The sequence below is a fragment of the Sprattus sprattus genome (genome assembly GCF_963457725.1).
Source record: "Sprattus sprattus genome assembly, chromosome: 11".
Taxonomy (NCBI): domain Eukaryota; kingdom Metazoa; phylum Chordata; class Actinopteri; order Clupeiformes; family Clupeidae; genus Sprattus; species Sprattus sprattus.
The window spans coordinates 12,108,632-12,124,418 of record NC_137909.1 but is presented as its reverse complement, the minus strand read 5'-3'; the positions used below and the strand labels follow the sequence as shown (position 1 = coordinate 12,124,418).

The 15,787-nt window shown below is 42.0% G+C and overlaps 1 protein-coding gene across 2 annotated transcripts; it reads left to right on the top strand.

The window, feature by feature from the left end:
- Positions 1-1,124: 1,124 nt before the first annotated feature.
- On the top strand, positions 1,125-13,977 carry lhx3 (LIM homeobox 3; the record flags this gene model as incomplete). Of its 2 annotated transcripts, none has more annotated exons than XM_080847325.1 (6): positions 1,125-1,194; positions 6,846-7,017; positions 7,299-7,501; positions 9,844-9,995; positions 11,520-11,691; positions 13,553-13,977. In XM_080847325.1, the coding sequence occupies 6 exons, from the start codon at positions 1,125-1,127 to the stop codon at positions 13,975-13,977; spliced, it is 1,194 nt and encodes a 397-aa protein (XP_080703451.1). The 2 variants fall into 2 exon arrangements, with proteins under 2 accessions (XP_080703451.1, XP_080703450.1); XM_080847324.1 differs by lacking the exon at positions 1,125-1,194 and adding an exon at positions 4,043-4,139.
- Between the last annotated feature and the right edge of the window lie 1,810 nt (positions 13,978-15,787).

Below are 15,787 nucleotides of genomic sequence, written 5' to 3'. Positions count from 1 at the left end.
AAAAGATGTAAGGTGAGGTATTTAATAGTCTACAATATTTCACAAAGGCTTGTTATTTGAAATAAAGATTATTTGCATATGAAAATGTAAAATAAACGCACAGGAAAATACATTTTGTTTAAATAATAAATCCGCATAAAATCAGAAAAGTCTGTCTTTATTTTAAATGTCTGTACATCGAAATATGAATTTTCAATTAAGTGGAATAATCAATGAATATTTAAATATTTTATGTAAAATCCTGCATTTTACGAGTCCAGGTAAATTCGATCACGACACCAATCCTTTTTTACTCAAACTGAATTATCCTACCACTACCCCAAACAATATTACTTAAAGCAGTAAATAATACATATTAATCTGTGAAAACAATTAACTGCCTATTTGAGATTATAGTTGCGTCTTGACATCAGCTATGTCTGAAGTGGACGGTGCGGTGTTCTTCGAAGAACATCCGTAAACAAGGACAAAGGCGTCCAGCAGTTGTGTCTGTTGTGCGCTTTTCTTGATCCAACAAAAGAGAAGCAAAGACCATGAAAACGCACGACAACCATGATCCCGACGCGGTGTTGCCCAGTGCCCTATTGTACACGATGAAAGATGGACACGTGTACCACGGGAAGGGATAAGGGGGCAGGCTTGTTTCGAAGACAAGGAGGGAGGGGTGGGGGCGTCTGCATGCACACGCCTCCGCCAGCGCGCCTAGAAACTCCCCTTCAGGACCGAGGACAGGGCAGACCTTTTTAACACCGGCAACACAGCCTCTCTCCTCTTTAGTTTGGTTATGCTAAAAAGGACAGCATCCAGAGGTCAGCTGACGCACGTCGTTGTCAGGAAACCCCTTCACGGTACCTCACCTCCGAAGCGTGGAATCAAACGGACGCAGTATTTTACGCAGCAAGTGTCAGGACGTATGGTGCTCGGCTTAGTGGGCCAGGTTTTGAGGGCTCCTTCTCAGTCCGGGTTCAAAATCATCCGGGACTAGTGTATCTCAGATTTGGAAGCGTTAACGGTGTATGATTTGTCCCTGGTATCATTAAATCTCTTACCCGTAGGCTATTTAATGATTAGAGCAGTTTAAACTCGAGCGTGTGTATTTGTGTTAAAACGCGCCACTGGTCAGAATGTTGCTTGAACACCCAGGCTCGAGCTGTCAAAATCCCGGAAATTACTCAAGATACAGTTCAAGTCAAGGTAAGCACTGTTTATAATAAAAAAAGAGCATGGCATTTTGTTGTGGTTTTACGAGATGTGCCTGTTTTTAATGTCTGTTTGTGCAGCGAGGTTTTCTCTGCAATTGTATGCAGTTAAGCACATTTACGTCCTCGAAATGAAGCATGAAATCGATTTAACACCCGCGCAGAGGGGAAGCCGGTCTCCAAGTTCCTAAAATAAGTTGCATGAAATGATTTTCTGATGGTTGTGTTGTTCCATTGTTCAGCCAATGCAATTGTTGTTTAGTTGCGGCTGTGTTGGATATTTGTTGAAATATGGCGATGACTTTTTATTAAGACTACCCGATATTGCAACTCATTGTCTTCAATTTACTACAAATATTATACCAAGTAAGGCTATCTCAAGATCAGTGGTGAAACACCATCACTCTATGGCATAGGATACTAGGATGTGTGATTTTTCGTTTAGCTTTTTTACAGATCGGTCCAACAAGACTCAAAGGTTTTGCCCCTCAGTCTGTCTCCCTTCTGCGTGAGGGACGTTATGAATACGTAATGAGCGACATTGTGCGCGCGTGGAGCAGATGTGCAACGCGTGCTGTCACCTCACCCCAACGCTCACGGCTGTTAGGAGGCGACCACCGGCGCATTCAGCTGCAAGGCGCATGCACTAGCTCATCGGGGTAGGGCAGGAGGCCAATACAACCAGGACCCCCAGTCTAGCTCGGCCTGTCCTTCTATGCGTTCTGTTAACTGCGCCGGGACACGCAACAAGTATCGGGTTCCCTCGTGACAGGTGCAACACCTGAGGAAAAGAGTAGGCCCAAGATGGAGGGCACACTGGATTACGATGCGGCACTGCAAACATCACAGACACATACCGGTTATGGAAAGGTTGTGGCGAAGAAACAGATACTTTGTTGCAGCTGTGCTCTTCCTTTACACATCTAAATAGGCCTGAATCTAATTTGTCTCGTATAGGCCAAAGCTTTCAAGAAATGAAACATTAGCGCCTAGACAATGTCCTAAAGCTTGGATTTGGAGGTTACAAGATAAAAACAAAGGGCCGTTACAGAAGTTTGAAAAACGCCAAGCAATAATTAACGACTGATGAAATACACTTGTGTAAACAGTTAAGAATATCTGCCTGTAAAACCACATGAAATAGAACATTTTGGACACCTATGAAAGGCAGCTGTGTGGACCTGCTTTTACAAATAGATAACAGAACTAAATGGATTCTGCTTGCCCTTTCAGCATTTCGGCACTTACTTTTTCCCACGCTTATCTTTACATCTCGGATGCAAGCATAGCTCATGTGAAGCCATTACTGTCGCCCCACCCCTCTAAAGTGAACGATCAATAAGACATAAAAATATTATAAAGCATAAAAGTAAAAGGAAACATTGATGCATCCCGCACCTTTCACCAAAATGCGTTTCATATACTCTGAAAATACAGGCAAATGGGCCATTGATTTTGAATTCATCAAGGGCCTAGGCGGCGATGGCACTACCGTTGATTTCCCCAGGCGCTCTTTTGCGCTGGAGATCACTGTCAATAAAATTCATCTGGGTGTTGACTCGATCAACATTTTATTGAACGGCCAATTCTTCCCAAAGCAAACAGTTGTCTTTCTGAAGGCACACGCTAAAACGTGTGTGTGTGTGTGTGTGTGTGTGTGTGTGTGTGTGTGTGTGTGTGTGCGTGTGTGTGTGTGTGTGTGTGTGTGTATGCGGGGGGGGGGGGGGGGGGTTTGCGAGCGAGCGAGCGTTTGTGTGCTCGTGTTTTGCTAGTATATGAAACAAGAATAGATGAAAAAGAAATGTCATTATGATTTTCCTCATGATGTCACGAAACTGTCTTGAGGAACATTTCAAACTGTTGCTACTTCTGGAAATATGGGTCCATGTGTTGAGATCAACGAGGATCACGCCATGCTAAAAATCAAAAGCTCTTTTCCAGTAGTCATGATAACAGTTTACCTTCTTTTGAGTTTAACTCAAAATAATTAGGCCACAGCAATGACAGCGAGATGTAGGGTTCATGGTTCTGACTGAGAACAATTAACAATATATTAACAATACATTTTATGATATAATATAATATAATAATATATAATATTACATGACATGACATAATAGAATACACTACAATGCTAAGGAAATAATTTTCTTCACAGAAGTAAATATTATTACAATAATTCGATTAAATTAAGCTATTTCAATCCAGTGCTTACATTCACTTCTTTTCTTGTTAAATAATGAATTGATCAGTTCCCACGGCCTTGTCATTGTAATTGCTAGCTCTCCACGCAAATAACTAACATGTTGAAGTGCTGGTTATAGACTGCTAACGTACAAACTGTTCAACTATTTTCATGATGGTATCTATAGTGGCATGATGGTGTTTATGAATACATAATATGGGAAACTTTGAATTGTGTCTTATCATAGAGGAAGGAGTCGACCGTCCGATCAAACGTTATTGTAATACATTAATGGAAATGCCAATATGTCATTTGGAAACCTCATTTTATTCTGATGCCTTTTCCACTTATTTCGAACCGACCTTGGCGCTGGTAGACCTCTCCACGTTACACAGATGGGTGATCATCTGTCCCGTTCTGTTGCAACAGAACAGTCATTCGGGAAACAGGGCGGTATAATCCACTTCACATTTCTCTCTACCAACGTCCACTTACGCACTCCCACGGAGCACACGCTTTAGCAGCCGTTCCCCGAACCTTTCCGCATAATTTCGTTTAGATTCGTTTAAAGCGAGTCGGAATACTGTCATACAACGACGGAACGGGTGTTTTTAGTTTTTTGGTTGTTGATGTTGTTATTGTTGTTGGGAAATGAGCGATGGATGGTCACAACGAGCGGAACTCTCCAAAAGACGCACCCAATAACACAGAGATACTTTTTGCCCTGCTGACACAAAGCGAGGAACTAAGTAAAGGTATAGTTTATCCAGGTCATGATGCATGGGATTTTTTTGTTATTTGCATGAACACATAAGAACACATTACTGGTATGTCTTATTTTGTTCTATTCCTTAATTCCTGTTATGGATATTTAACGCACGGTTGAATCAAACGAGATTCATCCTTCGGAATAAGGTATTTTTTGTGTGTGGTCCGTATGAGAAACGATTACCTTTGTTTATGTTTGATTAGTACCATTGTCACAAAAGACGTGGTCATAGGAGTATTTCAAAAGTGTCATGGCCCTTTATTAGGCTTCCAGCTATTTGCGACCGAACACGATGTGTAGGCTACGCGTCTGCTGTGCTTGGGTTATCCAACCAGAGGACAATTCCCTTTCAGATTTCTTTTCTGTAATACCCCACCACCGCTGTAATACTGTGGATTATAGCTGAATCTGTAGGACTCAGGATTACGGCACCAGGCGGTGAATTTCCCAATTGGCATATGTCTTATCTTTGCCTCTCTGCAAAGCACAATTCAATTTTGTTCTCATTGTTGCTATTTTTTGGCTTTTAAAATTCTCCCCTTTTGCCCATCTGTTGCATTATACTCGGTTCAGTCACAGGGGAATCTTATCACGGAACGCTTTTTTTTTTTTTTTTTTTTTTTTACATTTGTTTCATTCAAATGAATATACCTTTGAACCGTGACAGAATTAGGCAACATGCCAGACCGCTCATGAGACAGCTGATACTTTTCAAGGACAATATTCCTTTTTTTGTTTCAAGGAAGTAACAGTAATAGAGTGCATAGTTTGAAAATAAATCGAATATTTACATGGCTATTACTATACCTACAGCCCTATATTATATCCAGTGTTTATGCCCAGGCTGCGGTTGTTTTATTTTTCATATTAGGCCCTGCTTATCTCAAAGTACATGTTAACCTATTTCCTCAGTGTCGTAAAAAGCTCTCGGTAATCCCAAACCCCTTAAATAAATGATAGGTTTTTCGGTACACCTGGTCATGTTGGCTTGGACTTGCTGCTGTGGACAGCCCCCAAGTAGTGCCAGAAAAACGACGCAGCGATTCATATTTTATTAAAGGACCCCCGAAACAACAATAGAAACGTGACTCCTTCGTTGGAGGAAATGTGAAGTGCCGGCATTCATCGATTAATTATGCAACAGAATGATCATATCTTAAGTCGTATTTACGTGTATGCAGTCTTCCGTTGATATTTACAATCGCTTGTTTATGGTTTTGGTTAATCGGCACAGCTGGATGGATTTCTGCTTTTCACTTGTGAGAAGCACGCTGTTTGTTTAAGAATCAGAGATGGTCTAGAATCATTCTTTTAATCCAAATTAGTGACAGCAAGGAGATGGATATGTCATTGTAGAAATATGGGTGTTATTCGCCCAGCTAACCTACATGTAGGCTATCACTGAGCATGTTGCTCATCATAAGGCTTGTCGTCGGCACTTACGTGCTAATATTGTAAATACCAATTATAATATCATGTATAAGTTGTGGACCTACTACCTACATCCCCTTCTGCAGATGTACAAAGAAAGAACTGTGTGTGTGTGTGTGTGTGTGTGTGTGTGTGTGTGTGTGTGTGTGGAGGGGGGGGGGGGGGCGTATTATAACTGAAATTATGGACCTGTGTGATTCTCCATATAGGCATTAATACTGGCCCTATTAGATTTTTTTCTCGCTTGTCAATATGCCTTTATATATTGGAGGCCTAGAGGGGGACGCATGTTACACAGAACACAGCGGATTGTGCCCGCCTGGAAGCGGGCAAAGATAGAGCAGAAGTACATATGTGATGGGATGAATTCACGGTTGTTGTTGCAAGTAACTAGGGATGTTAAGGTTTACCTGTGTTTGCACTGTTACACCTGCTCGCATCTGGCCAGGTTTTCAATCTGTAGCAGGCTTAAGATGGCGCTCCTATGATTGTTGGAGGTGACGCAATAACCAGGGTTGAGAGTGTGGCTGGGACTCTTCATTAGGGAGCGAAATAAATGTGTTGACAATACTTCCATACTTCCATCCCTAATCAGCGATTCGGACAGATCATGGCGATATAATTATGGAAAATGAAATAACTAAAATGAGGCAATGGAGACAAATATTAAAATGCGAATAGGGAAAAAAGACAGAGGAAAAGGTTATTTTTTAGTTTTTTTCTATCCCTCGCTCTTGCCTTCAGTATGTATCTTATTCAAAGAAATTCAAGTATTTAGCAGTGAAACATGAAACCGTGAAACATGAAACATGAAACCGTGAAACATGAAACAGTGGTGACCATTTCGCCTTTGAAAACGTTATTTCACATGTTCATTTATTATCAGTTTGCTCTTGGATTGTTCTGGGCATACAGCTGCATCATTATGCACAGATTTAGATTAGCTCATATTTTGAGCACTACCGTAGTTTATGACAACGAATGATTTAATTATGTCACATATGAAAACCTAATTGACAAAACTGGGTCCAGTTGTTTTACTGTAAGCTTATTGGGTGGTTTCCGGGCGTTTGTGTTAAAGTCGGTCTAAGAAAAAGGCTTACAAATTGCCTGGAAAAATAATGCAAAACAAAAAATGCAATGACTTTACGTTTGAGAATAATTTTCGGATGGCTCATTGTCGATTTCAGTGAGGTTTCATGCAAGAAAAGAAAAAAGGGAAATTATCTGAAGATCCGTGTCTTTTCTGACTCCTTTACAGAGATCCCTCTGTGTGCGGGCTGCAACCAGCACATCGTGGACCGCTTCATCCTGAAGGTCCTGGATCGCCATTGGCACAGCAAGTGTCTCAAGTGCAGCGACTGCCAGTCTCCGCTGGCCGACAAGTGCTTCAGCCGGGGGGACAGTGTCTACTGCAAGGAGGATTTCTTCAAGTGAGTCTTCTGAGTAGCGCATTATTTGTTATCTCCAGCTGATAGTTCCTCGACCTGATTTTTTCAGTGACAACACAACTAACAGGCCACATAATGATGCTGTACAAATAATGAGAAGCATTATAACACAATATGCCAAACGGATATTAAATTAAATGATTAATGGTATGAAACGGGACTGCCATGGTACAATCTTTCGTCGTGGGGAATAAGCTAGTTTTACCAGGTGAATGTGAAATGCAATCGCTTATTTTGATATCGACCCTTGTTGCTTCCCAAAGGAGATTTGGAACCAAATGCGCAGCATGCCAGCAGGGTATCCCTCCGACGCAGGTGGTGCGCCGGGCGCAGGACTTTGTCTATCACCTGCACTGTTTCGCCTGCATCGTGTGCAAACGGCAGCTGGCCACGGGGGACGAGTACTACCTGATGGAGGATAGCAGGCTCGTGTGCAAAGCGGACTACGAGACCGCCAAGCAGAGGGGTGAGAACACATGGGCAAATCACCACACTGCACTTATTTGGGAGAAGGGATGGCGTTTCATAAACCTTTATTATGATTACCATTTATGATGACAATTATACCAGTTTAGTCCTTGATGAGAAGATATATGGAATAATTAATGGAGTTGTTCGAGGGATTAAAACAATGCACGTTTGAAATGTTCCAGGGGTGGGTTTCCCAGTTACGGTGTCTATTAGCGTTTTACTAAGACTTGAAATGTATAGGCCTACCTGGCGAAAGTTGTTTGCTTTTCTTCAAGTGTTTCCCACAGCATCTCTAAATAGTTCCCTTAAGATAAACCCTCCTACATATACCTTTAGAGGCTGAATCCATGTTTCTTGAATCGGTTATTGTCCTTCACGTAGGTTTAAGAATTGAGTATGACGGGCATGACTCAAAGCAGGTCATCATTATTAGAAGGAACATCAACGAGAATACCCTACAATGCAAGTAAAATAATAAATGAGGACGGCTGTAGGCTAGATAATATCCATAGTTTTATGTTCGACAGGGGTTAAAAGTAACGCCTAATTACTTTACCCCGATGTTTTTTGTTTTTTATTTCATGAAGCACAAAATGTAATACAAAACATATATTGGTCTGACTTCGCTGCAATGAAAACGTCCAGACACTAATCACGTTTTTAGTCTCTCAAACGTTTATTGTATCTTTAACTGTGTTAAGGTATAGCTAAGAGTGGTCCAGACCAACCTTACAAAAGTATCTCTTAAAGAGGGTATTAGCTAAGAAACAGCTGGGAACCACCTCGACTATTGGGCGATTCCAGCTCTTATTACACTATTTCGCTTATTAATATTTAACAATAGATTTTCGAATACGTTTCAGACACAATACATGTTTTGTTAAAATAAATATATAACACAAATTATTTGGATAGGTTATGCCATTTTGTCATCAGAAATATTTTCTACAATTCTTAACATTCAGCTGTTTATTTTATTTGGATTATTACATTATTTTGACGGAAATGGGATTGGTGACAGGTTATATGAAATGAACCTGAAAACAGCTGCGAACGCTCTCTGTTTTTTTTTTAAACACTTTTGCGCTCAGTGCGCACAAAGCTGGGTTGTTAATTCGTGAATTCGCTAAATTGATGCCAGTCCCCAGCCGTTTCATTGAACCGTTTTATCAAAGTCGCCAAATGATTTTATCCCTTTAAATCAGTGACCTCTCGCTGAACGGCTGCTTTTAACTGTGAACTTAATCTCCGCGGGCATGAGGTCATCCATAAACATCTGACCCACCTGGGCTAATTGCGCTTCGGTCTGGCCCTAATCGATACCTGCCTTGGTAATATGGAGACATTCATCCTTCATGTCCTGCACAACCTGTCCAAATGCTGATCCAGATTTCTGGCCTTGATGTGATGCTCACAGAGGGGCATATTGTCTGTGACAAGGCTGAAGGACAAAGGATAGACTTAAGTCTCCGAAACGTAAAAGTGTGTGCGCCTTTCAGTCTGTGTGTGACTAATAGCATTTTGTAATTGTAAATAAGTGAATACAGGCTCTTTGACGGGATCATTTAGATTTGCAGTCTGTGATTTTTAGCCTAATATTCGATATTGTGATTAAGTTCTATTTTATCGTGCAAAATTCCTAAATTGACACTTGTGAACGTGCGTTTGAGCTGAAAAATAATATAATGTGTTGACTTGTTTAAATATGTAACGCAGCTGCAAATAATATATTAGTATGCCCTGAGCCTATGTTTGGGTTATCCAATTTAAAGTCGAACAGAGCTATGTTTTTTGTGTAAGGGATTATTCAGCAAAAAAAAAAAAATGCCTTTTGTTTGTTGCTATTTACTTTTTAACATTTTCTTTTAAGTTCAGTCGTCTAAATAACAAAGAAGATTATTTACATAAAAAAGGTTTTTCTTTTCGTTTTTCAAGAAATAGGACAGGATTATTCAAGTTTATGGCCATGCCACTTTTAGAAATCCTCAACGCTGGACAAATAAATGCATGCATTGTCGTTTTTACCATTTACCATGCATTCGTTTCAATTCTGGCGTTTTGTTGAAATCCATGTCTGATTTTTCTTCCGGACAGTTAGCTTATAGTGAATGTGTGAATGTGCGAATGTTTCTGTATAATTTTGTGTTTGTTTAAACCTTGTGTATTTATAATCGTAACACATCATTCGTTTTTGGTTGGGTACAAATAAAGTAAAAGGGTTCTGGTTTATCGAAGGATGGACTACTGGCATAGCTGACATAGGCTACACTATTTTACTTTGCTTTATTTTTTTAAAGGGGGTGCTAATTCTGTCATTTTGTCCATGTCATTTTGCAGAAGCGGATTCCACGGCAAAAAGACCGCGCACCACGATCACAGCCAAACAACTGGAGACTTTGAAAAACGCCTACAATAACTCACCCAAACCGGCACGGCACGTCAGAGAGCAGCTCTCGTCAGAGACGGGCTTGGATATGCGAGTGGTGCAGGTGAGAAACTAATTTGTCCTGGAAGGACATTTTCCTTTTTGCACTGCTGGCAAAAAGGTGGAAGATCTCTAAAGTGTGTGTGGAGAAATGGGGGTGAGAGGTGTTCCGTAGATGGTTTTAATTTACGGCGATACTGAGTAAAATGAAGTCTAGCCACTAGAATTGAGATCGGTGGGGGCAAGCTCGTTAACAATACTAAAAGGGAACCTCGCATATTGTCTGTGAAAGAGGCTTACTCGGGTTGACTATGGCCATATATATTATTTTTATGAATTTGCAAGGACACTTAAAGTAGGTACAGTGGCTACTTGAAATGTCCATTATTCACTGAATATGGGTAGGTCAGGGCGGGTTGCATTACATGCTGAATGTAATTATAAAACATCCCTGAAGATAGCATTAAGCTACTTTAACATCATTAAATTGCATAGGCCTACTGCCTGTACAGAAAGTACAGTCATTCGTATTCAGGCCTACTTGTGGTTGTGTAATGTTTTAAACCCTGCAGCACATTGACGACCATCTTTCTGAAAAACTTTTACTCGGGTGGCATTTTATCGCGCTAATTTATAGAGCGTCAAAACGTGTGGTCGTTCGTGAAATTTGAATAATTAAAATCAACTCCGTGGTTGTAGATTCTACCAAGAAGGGAGCAGAGAGTGTAACCTGTCTGCTCCGCGGGTTAAGGACAACTTGTAGCTGTCTTTGGAGTTAATTACGCCTGCGATAAATCTCGGCGGGCCGTGGGCGTCTCTACATTAGTGGTCCATCCTACTGTTTCAATCTCCCACTTGGGCTGAAAAAAAAGACATGACCTGGTCTCATGACAGTCCTTGAAAATGAATCTTATCGTAACGCTATTTTATCCCGCCAGTGAGAAGCAGAGACGTCTTAGATCGTTTTTTTAGGTTTCAATAACTGAAGAGGAAATTTACGGAATGGAGCTGAGGATCATGACAAAGCATGCTCATAAATGGACATTAATTCATCCAAATGTCCCCAGATTAATGGGTTCTATAGGTCTTAATTTGTAAAGAGACACACTCACTTTTCGCCTAATTTCTCCTTAAAGTGTTAATTATCATTAATTATCCCCCAGTCATTAACCCTATAGTTTAAAGCAGTGTTTTATTGGTTCCAGTGATTAAAAGCATTTGATCCACAGGCCATTTTACTGGTTAGTATGGAAGTAGGAAAGTAGGAAAAGATGTAGTTTTGCTCCTTAATTTTAGAGATATATTTTGGGATATTACAGTGTGGAATTCACAAACTGTTTAATAATAGAACCTTTATATTTCTAACAATGGTGAACTTAAATTAATAGGATCCGTAAATAGATTCTGAATGAAAATTAGAATTAGAAGTAAAAGAAAATATAATATTTAACTATTTCCTATGTTATTATTTATGTTATATAAACGTACATCTCTGTAAAAACAATATATCTTTAAGAATGTAAATGTTTTTTTTGCCACTACCATCATCATTCAGTCATTTCTAAGCATGTGTCTGTGTGCGTCCCAGGTCTGGTTTCAGAACAGGCGGGCGAAGGAGAAGAGACTGAAAAAGGACGCCGGGCGCCAGAGGTGGGGGCAGTACTTCCGCAACATGAAGCGCTCGAGGGGCAGCTCCAAGTCAGACAAGGACAGCATCCAGGAAGAGGGCCTGGACAGCGACGCAGACGTTTCCTTCACAGGTGGGCTGAGATCAGTTAACACACCAGCATCGCTGTTTACTGATGCTGACAGCACACTCAGAGCAACCAGAGACTATACAATACAGATGTGCATTCAGGACACTCAGAGCAACCAGAGACTATACAATACAGATGTGCATTCAGCACACTCAGAGCAACCAGAGACTATACAATACAGATGTGCATTCAGCACACTCAGAGCAACCAGAGACTATACAATACAGATGTGCATTCAGCACACTCAGAGCAAACAGAGACTATACAATACAGATGTGCATTCAGCACACTCAGAGCAAACACCAACTATCCAATACAGATATGCATTCAACACACTCAGAGCAACCAGAGACTATACAATACAGATGTGCATTTTGCACACTCAGGGCCTAGTTTCCCGAACGCTAAGAAGGACTTGAAATCGGTCGTAAGAGGGATCCTTGCAGAGCGGTTTCCCGACGCCACACTTACGGCTATGATGAGTCTACGATGTCGCCAAAATCCACGTAGGCCATTAAGATACGTCGTTATCAGGAAACGAGGCCCAGAGCAACTAGAGACTATACAATACAGATGTGCATTCAGATAAATGTAGAACAAAGATTATGCAGCAATTTCCAGCACACGCTAGAAAGCATTGGCTTATTGAAATTCACATAAGGTACATTGCCAGTTGCAGTTTTCCATTAAAGGAAATCGTAATGTAGGCTTGTAGCTTATATTGCCAGGTACTAAAATTGGCATTGGCAATGCATTATGTGCTTTGCAGTTTATTATAACATTTTGTACATTACATTTCATATCATTACAGACCACCACTCTCAAACACCTCACAACCCTATGGACAGTATTGTTTGTGCTTTTGGGTAGTGTGTGATGGAGGTGGTGTGTGGTCCCCAACCCTCTCCTGTTCCCCTGTGGAGTCGTCTGATCTGGTTATAAGCCCAGCGGGCAGCTGGGTCTGTTGCGGCCCAACCCTGATCCAGCACGGATGGGTTCCATAGTCTGGGGCTGTCAGTGTCTCCTCCACAGGCCCTGATTCACGATGGTATACATCTGATATGAGAGGCTGGAGGAGGACTCTGCTGATACTGGATCTGTTTATAGCAGTCTGAAGCACTGGGACACACAGAGTGTCATAGGATATTAGCTTTCATATGCACACATGCAGCAGGCAGTTGTAGCTGAGGGAAAACTGTGTGTGCAGAAAAAAAGAAAAACAAATTGAAGTACTTCGAACTACCCGCGTTCAGACAGCAGTTCATTCTGAGTTGGTTTGAGTTTTTATGTGCACATCTTTTTTTTGTGTATTCGATGGTTAAGTGTGTTGTCAGTTCTGTAATGTGCTGATGTTTGATGATCCTCACACACATACATTCGCACAAACACACACACACACACTGATGATGGCCGCCAATGATTTTAGCAGTCTTTTCCATTTACTGGAACTGTTTGCCAGCGGCCATAATGCAGAGTGCAATAAAATACAGACACGTTTCAAGCACTGAGATCATTTCCAGAAGGAATTTTCGAGTAAAAACACCTTGCATTTGCTTCATTTGTGCTTTTATTTTAATGAACGTACAGTAAAGGCTGGTGTTGACAGAAGCCAACACTGGATCGAATCTAGCTCTAGTTGAGATTGGTTCAGGTTCATATCAGGGCAGGTTCCACTTCAGAGCTGCTGTTCAGAAGAATAGTAGCCTCTGTGGAAACTGAACCATGGATTTGTAATGAATAAAAGACCTCGGTTATAGATCAGTGGGTTAAAGCCATGTTGTTGGCACCACTGGTGAACTGTCATGGCTGGGGTGTTCTGTTTCAGTCGATGAACCATGTCTTCCCTCTTCTCTCTCTTCTGCAGACGAACCTCCCATGTCTGACCTGAGTCACTCCAACGGGCTGTACGGCAGCCTGAGTGAGACGTCTCCGGCCATGGGCCGCCCGGCGGGCACGCACCCCTCCTTCCCCCTGGAGCACGGCGTCATCCAGGCCCAGGAGTCCTACCACGACATCCGCTCGGGCAGCCCCTACGGCCTACCCCAGTCGCCCAACTCCCTGCAGACACTCCCCCGCCACCAGCCCCTCATCTCTGGCCTCGTCTACCCCGACTCCGGCCTCCCCATGGTGGGCCAGGTCGGGCCCACGGGCATGGGGCAAGGGGGCAGGCTGATGAGCGGGGCCAATGGGCCCAGCTCCGACCTGTCGACGGGGAGCAGCGGCGGCTACCCAGACTTCCCCGCCAGCCCGGCGTCTTGGCTGGACGAGGTGGACCATGCGCAGTTCTGATATGGACGGGGAGCGTCCGAGCCGGCAGCATCCAAGAAGGGGCTCCCTTTGAGCTCTGCAATGAAGGAGAAGAGAAATAAAAACAAATACACATGTTGAGTGGAACTCTCTGTCAGTCTGTTCATTTGCGTTCTCTTCTACATTCCCATACATCTGCATGGACTGATGTGAAAGACAGAGGGACAAAATATCGGAGCCTAAAGTAGCCGAACGAGCATCAAGGAGAGGCCTAACACTGACATGCTCAGATTCCTGGCAGCGAGTGCCTCATCTTGCTGCTCAATGGACTTCTTCTAATGGAATAAAGGATGACAATAACGCAACCATGCCCATCCTCTTCCATTCCCCACTGGTCTGGGCCGGCCCTTGCCACACTCGCGCCTTCTTGCATTCGACGTACAGCCCTAAAGATGATTCCCACGGTTGGTAGAAGAACCCCAGTACTGCTGAAGACCAGCGAAGCTGGAAAATGGACAGAGACACATTTCAAAGTTACCAAGATGCCTGTGGAACCCATTTTGCTTTATGTCGGTTTTCATGCGTTCATTTGATTTTTTTTTTTCAATTTTTCAAATGCGTCATGAACAGTCGGTCTAGACTTCAAAGCGGATCACACGCACAGTCGGGGACAATACCCAGTTGTTGTTGGTGTGTGTGTGTGTGTGTGTGCGTGTGTGTGTGTGTGCACTAAAGCGCAGAAGCATTGAGGAAAAAAAGGACACATTTGCCGAATTGGGTTTTGATAGACTACCAGCTTCCATCATGTCTCTATCCAGTGGTTTTTAGTGTGTGACATCAATGGTTTCGTCAAAGTGTCTGGTTGTTGCCAAATGTCTATATATAATGTGATTTAACATTGTGGAGACTTTATTTTTATACAAAAACCTCTGGACAGCAAGTTCCACAGATAATTAAGACTTTGTACATTTACCAACAGGGATAAACAAGTTGTAGATGTAATCTCTCGCTATTGAAATAGACTACTTCTATGCATTTGTGTGTTTTCAGATGTCTCTTGTACATTACAGTCTACTGATTGCACCTGAATGAAATTGACCCGGGGTGCTAAATGTGTTTGTTTATGTGAAAAGATGTTTTATGTCTTATTTATTCTCTCCAGTGATGGTTATGACTATGATTAAGTGATACAGGTCTTTAATAAATTTGTCAGCTAAACTAAAAATCTGTCTCTCGTTCCTCTGTTGCTTGTTTTAGCTGATAAGCATGTTTTCTCATTCTGGGAAGGAAGGCTTCACATCTCATTATCATGCATGAATGCAAGAATGCATGCATTATCTCTAATAATGAATGAGTATCACATGATCCAGACAGGTGCTTTTGGCTCAGAACAGGAGGATTTGAGGACGGGTGCTGGTGGCTCAGATATTTATTTCACATTTTACATTGATGAATTCACTTTGATCTCATATCACAGTGCAGATAATGGAACTCAGCAGTGGAGATGAGTGTGCAAATAGCGAGTCTGGCTAATTACCCAGAGCTGCATCAAGAGTTCAGCGCCTCCTCAGTGCAGAAATTTGATGCAGACCACAGAGCAAGATGTCGATTGGAAGATAAGCGTGACCTGTTTACCCAAATGCCCCAGCGGGATTGAAATCTTCAATCCATTAGCGGGTCTAGGATCGAGTACCCTTGTGAATTTCCCCATTTGTTTACTTATTCAAAGTCAGGTTCAATTAAAGAGATTAAACAGTTTGCGGGTGGTGGTTCGGGTAGTGTGGTGGCAGCATTGGTGGTTGTAGTGTATGTGTATGTGTGGGTGTGTGTCCATGTGTGTGTGTCCGTGCGT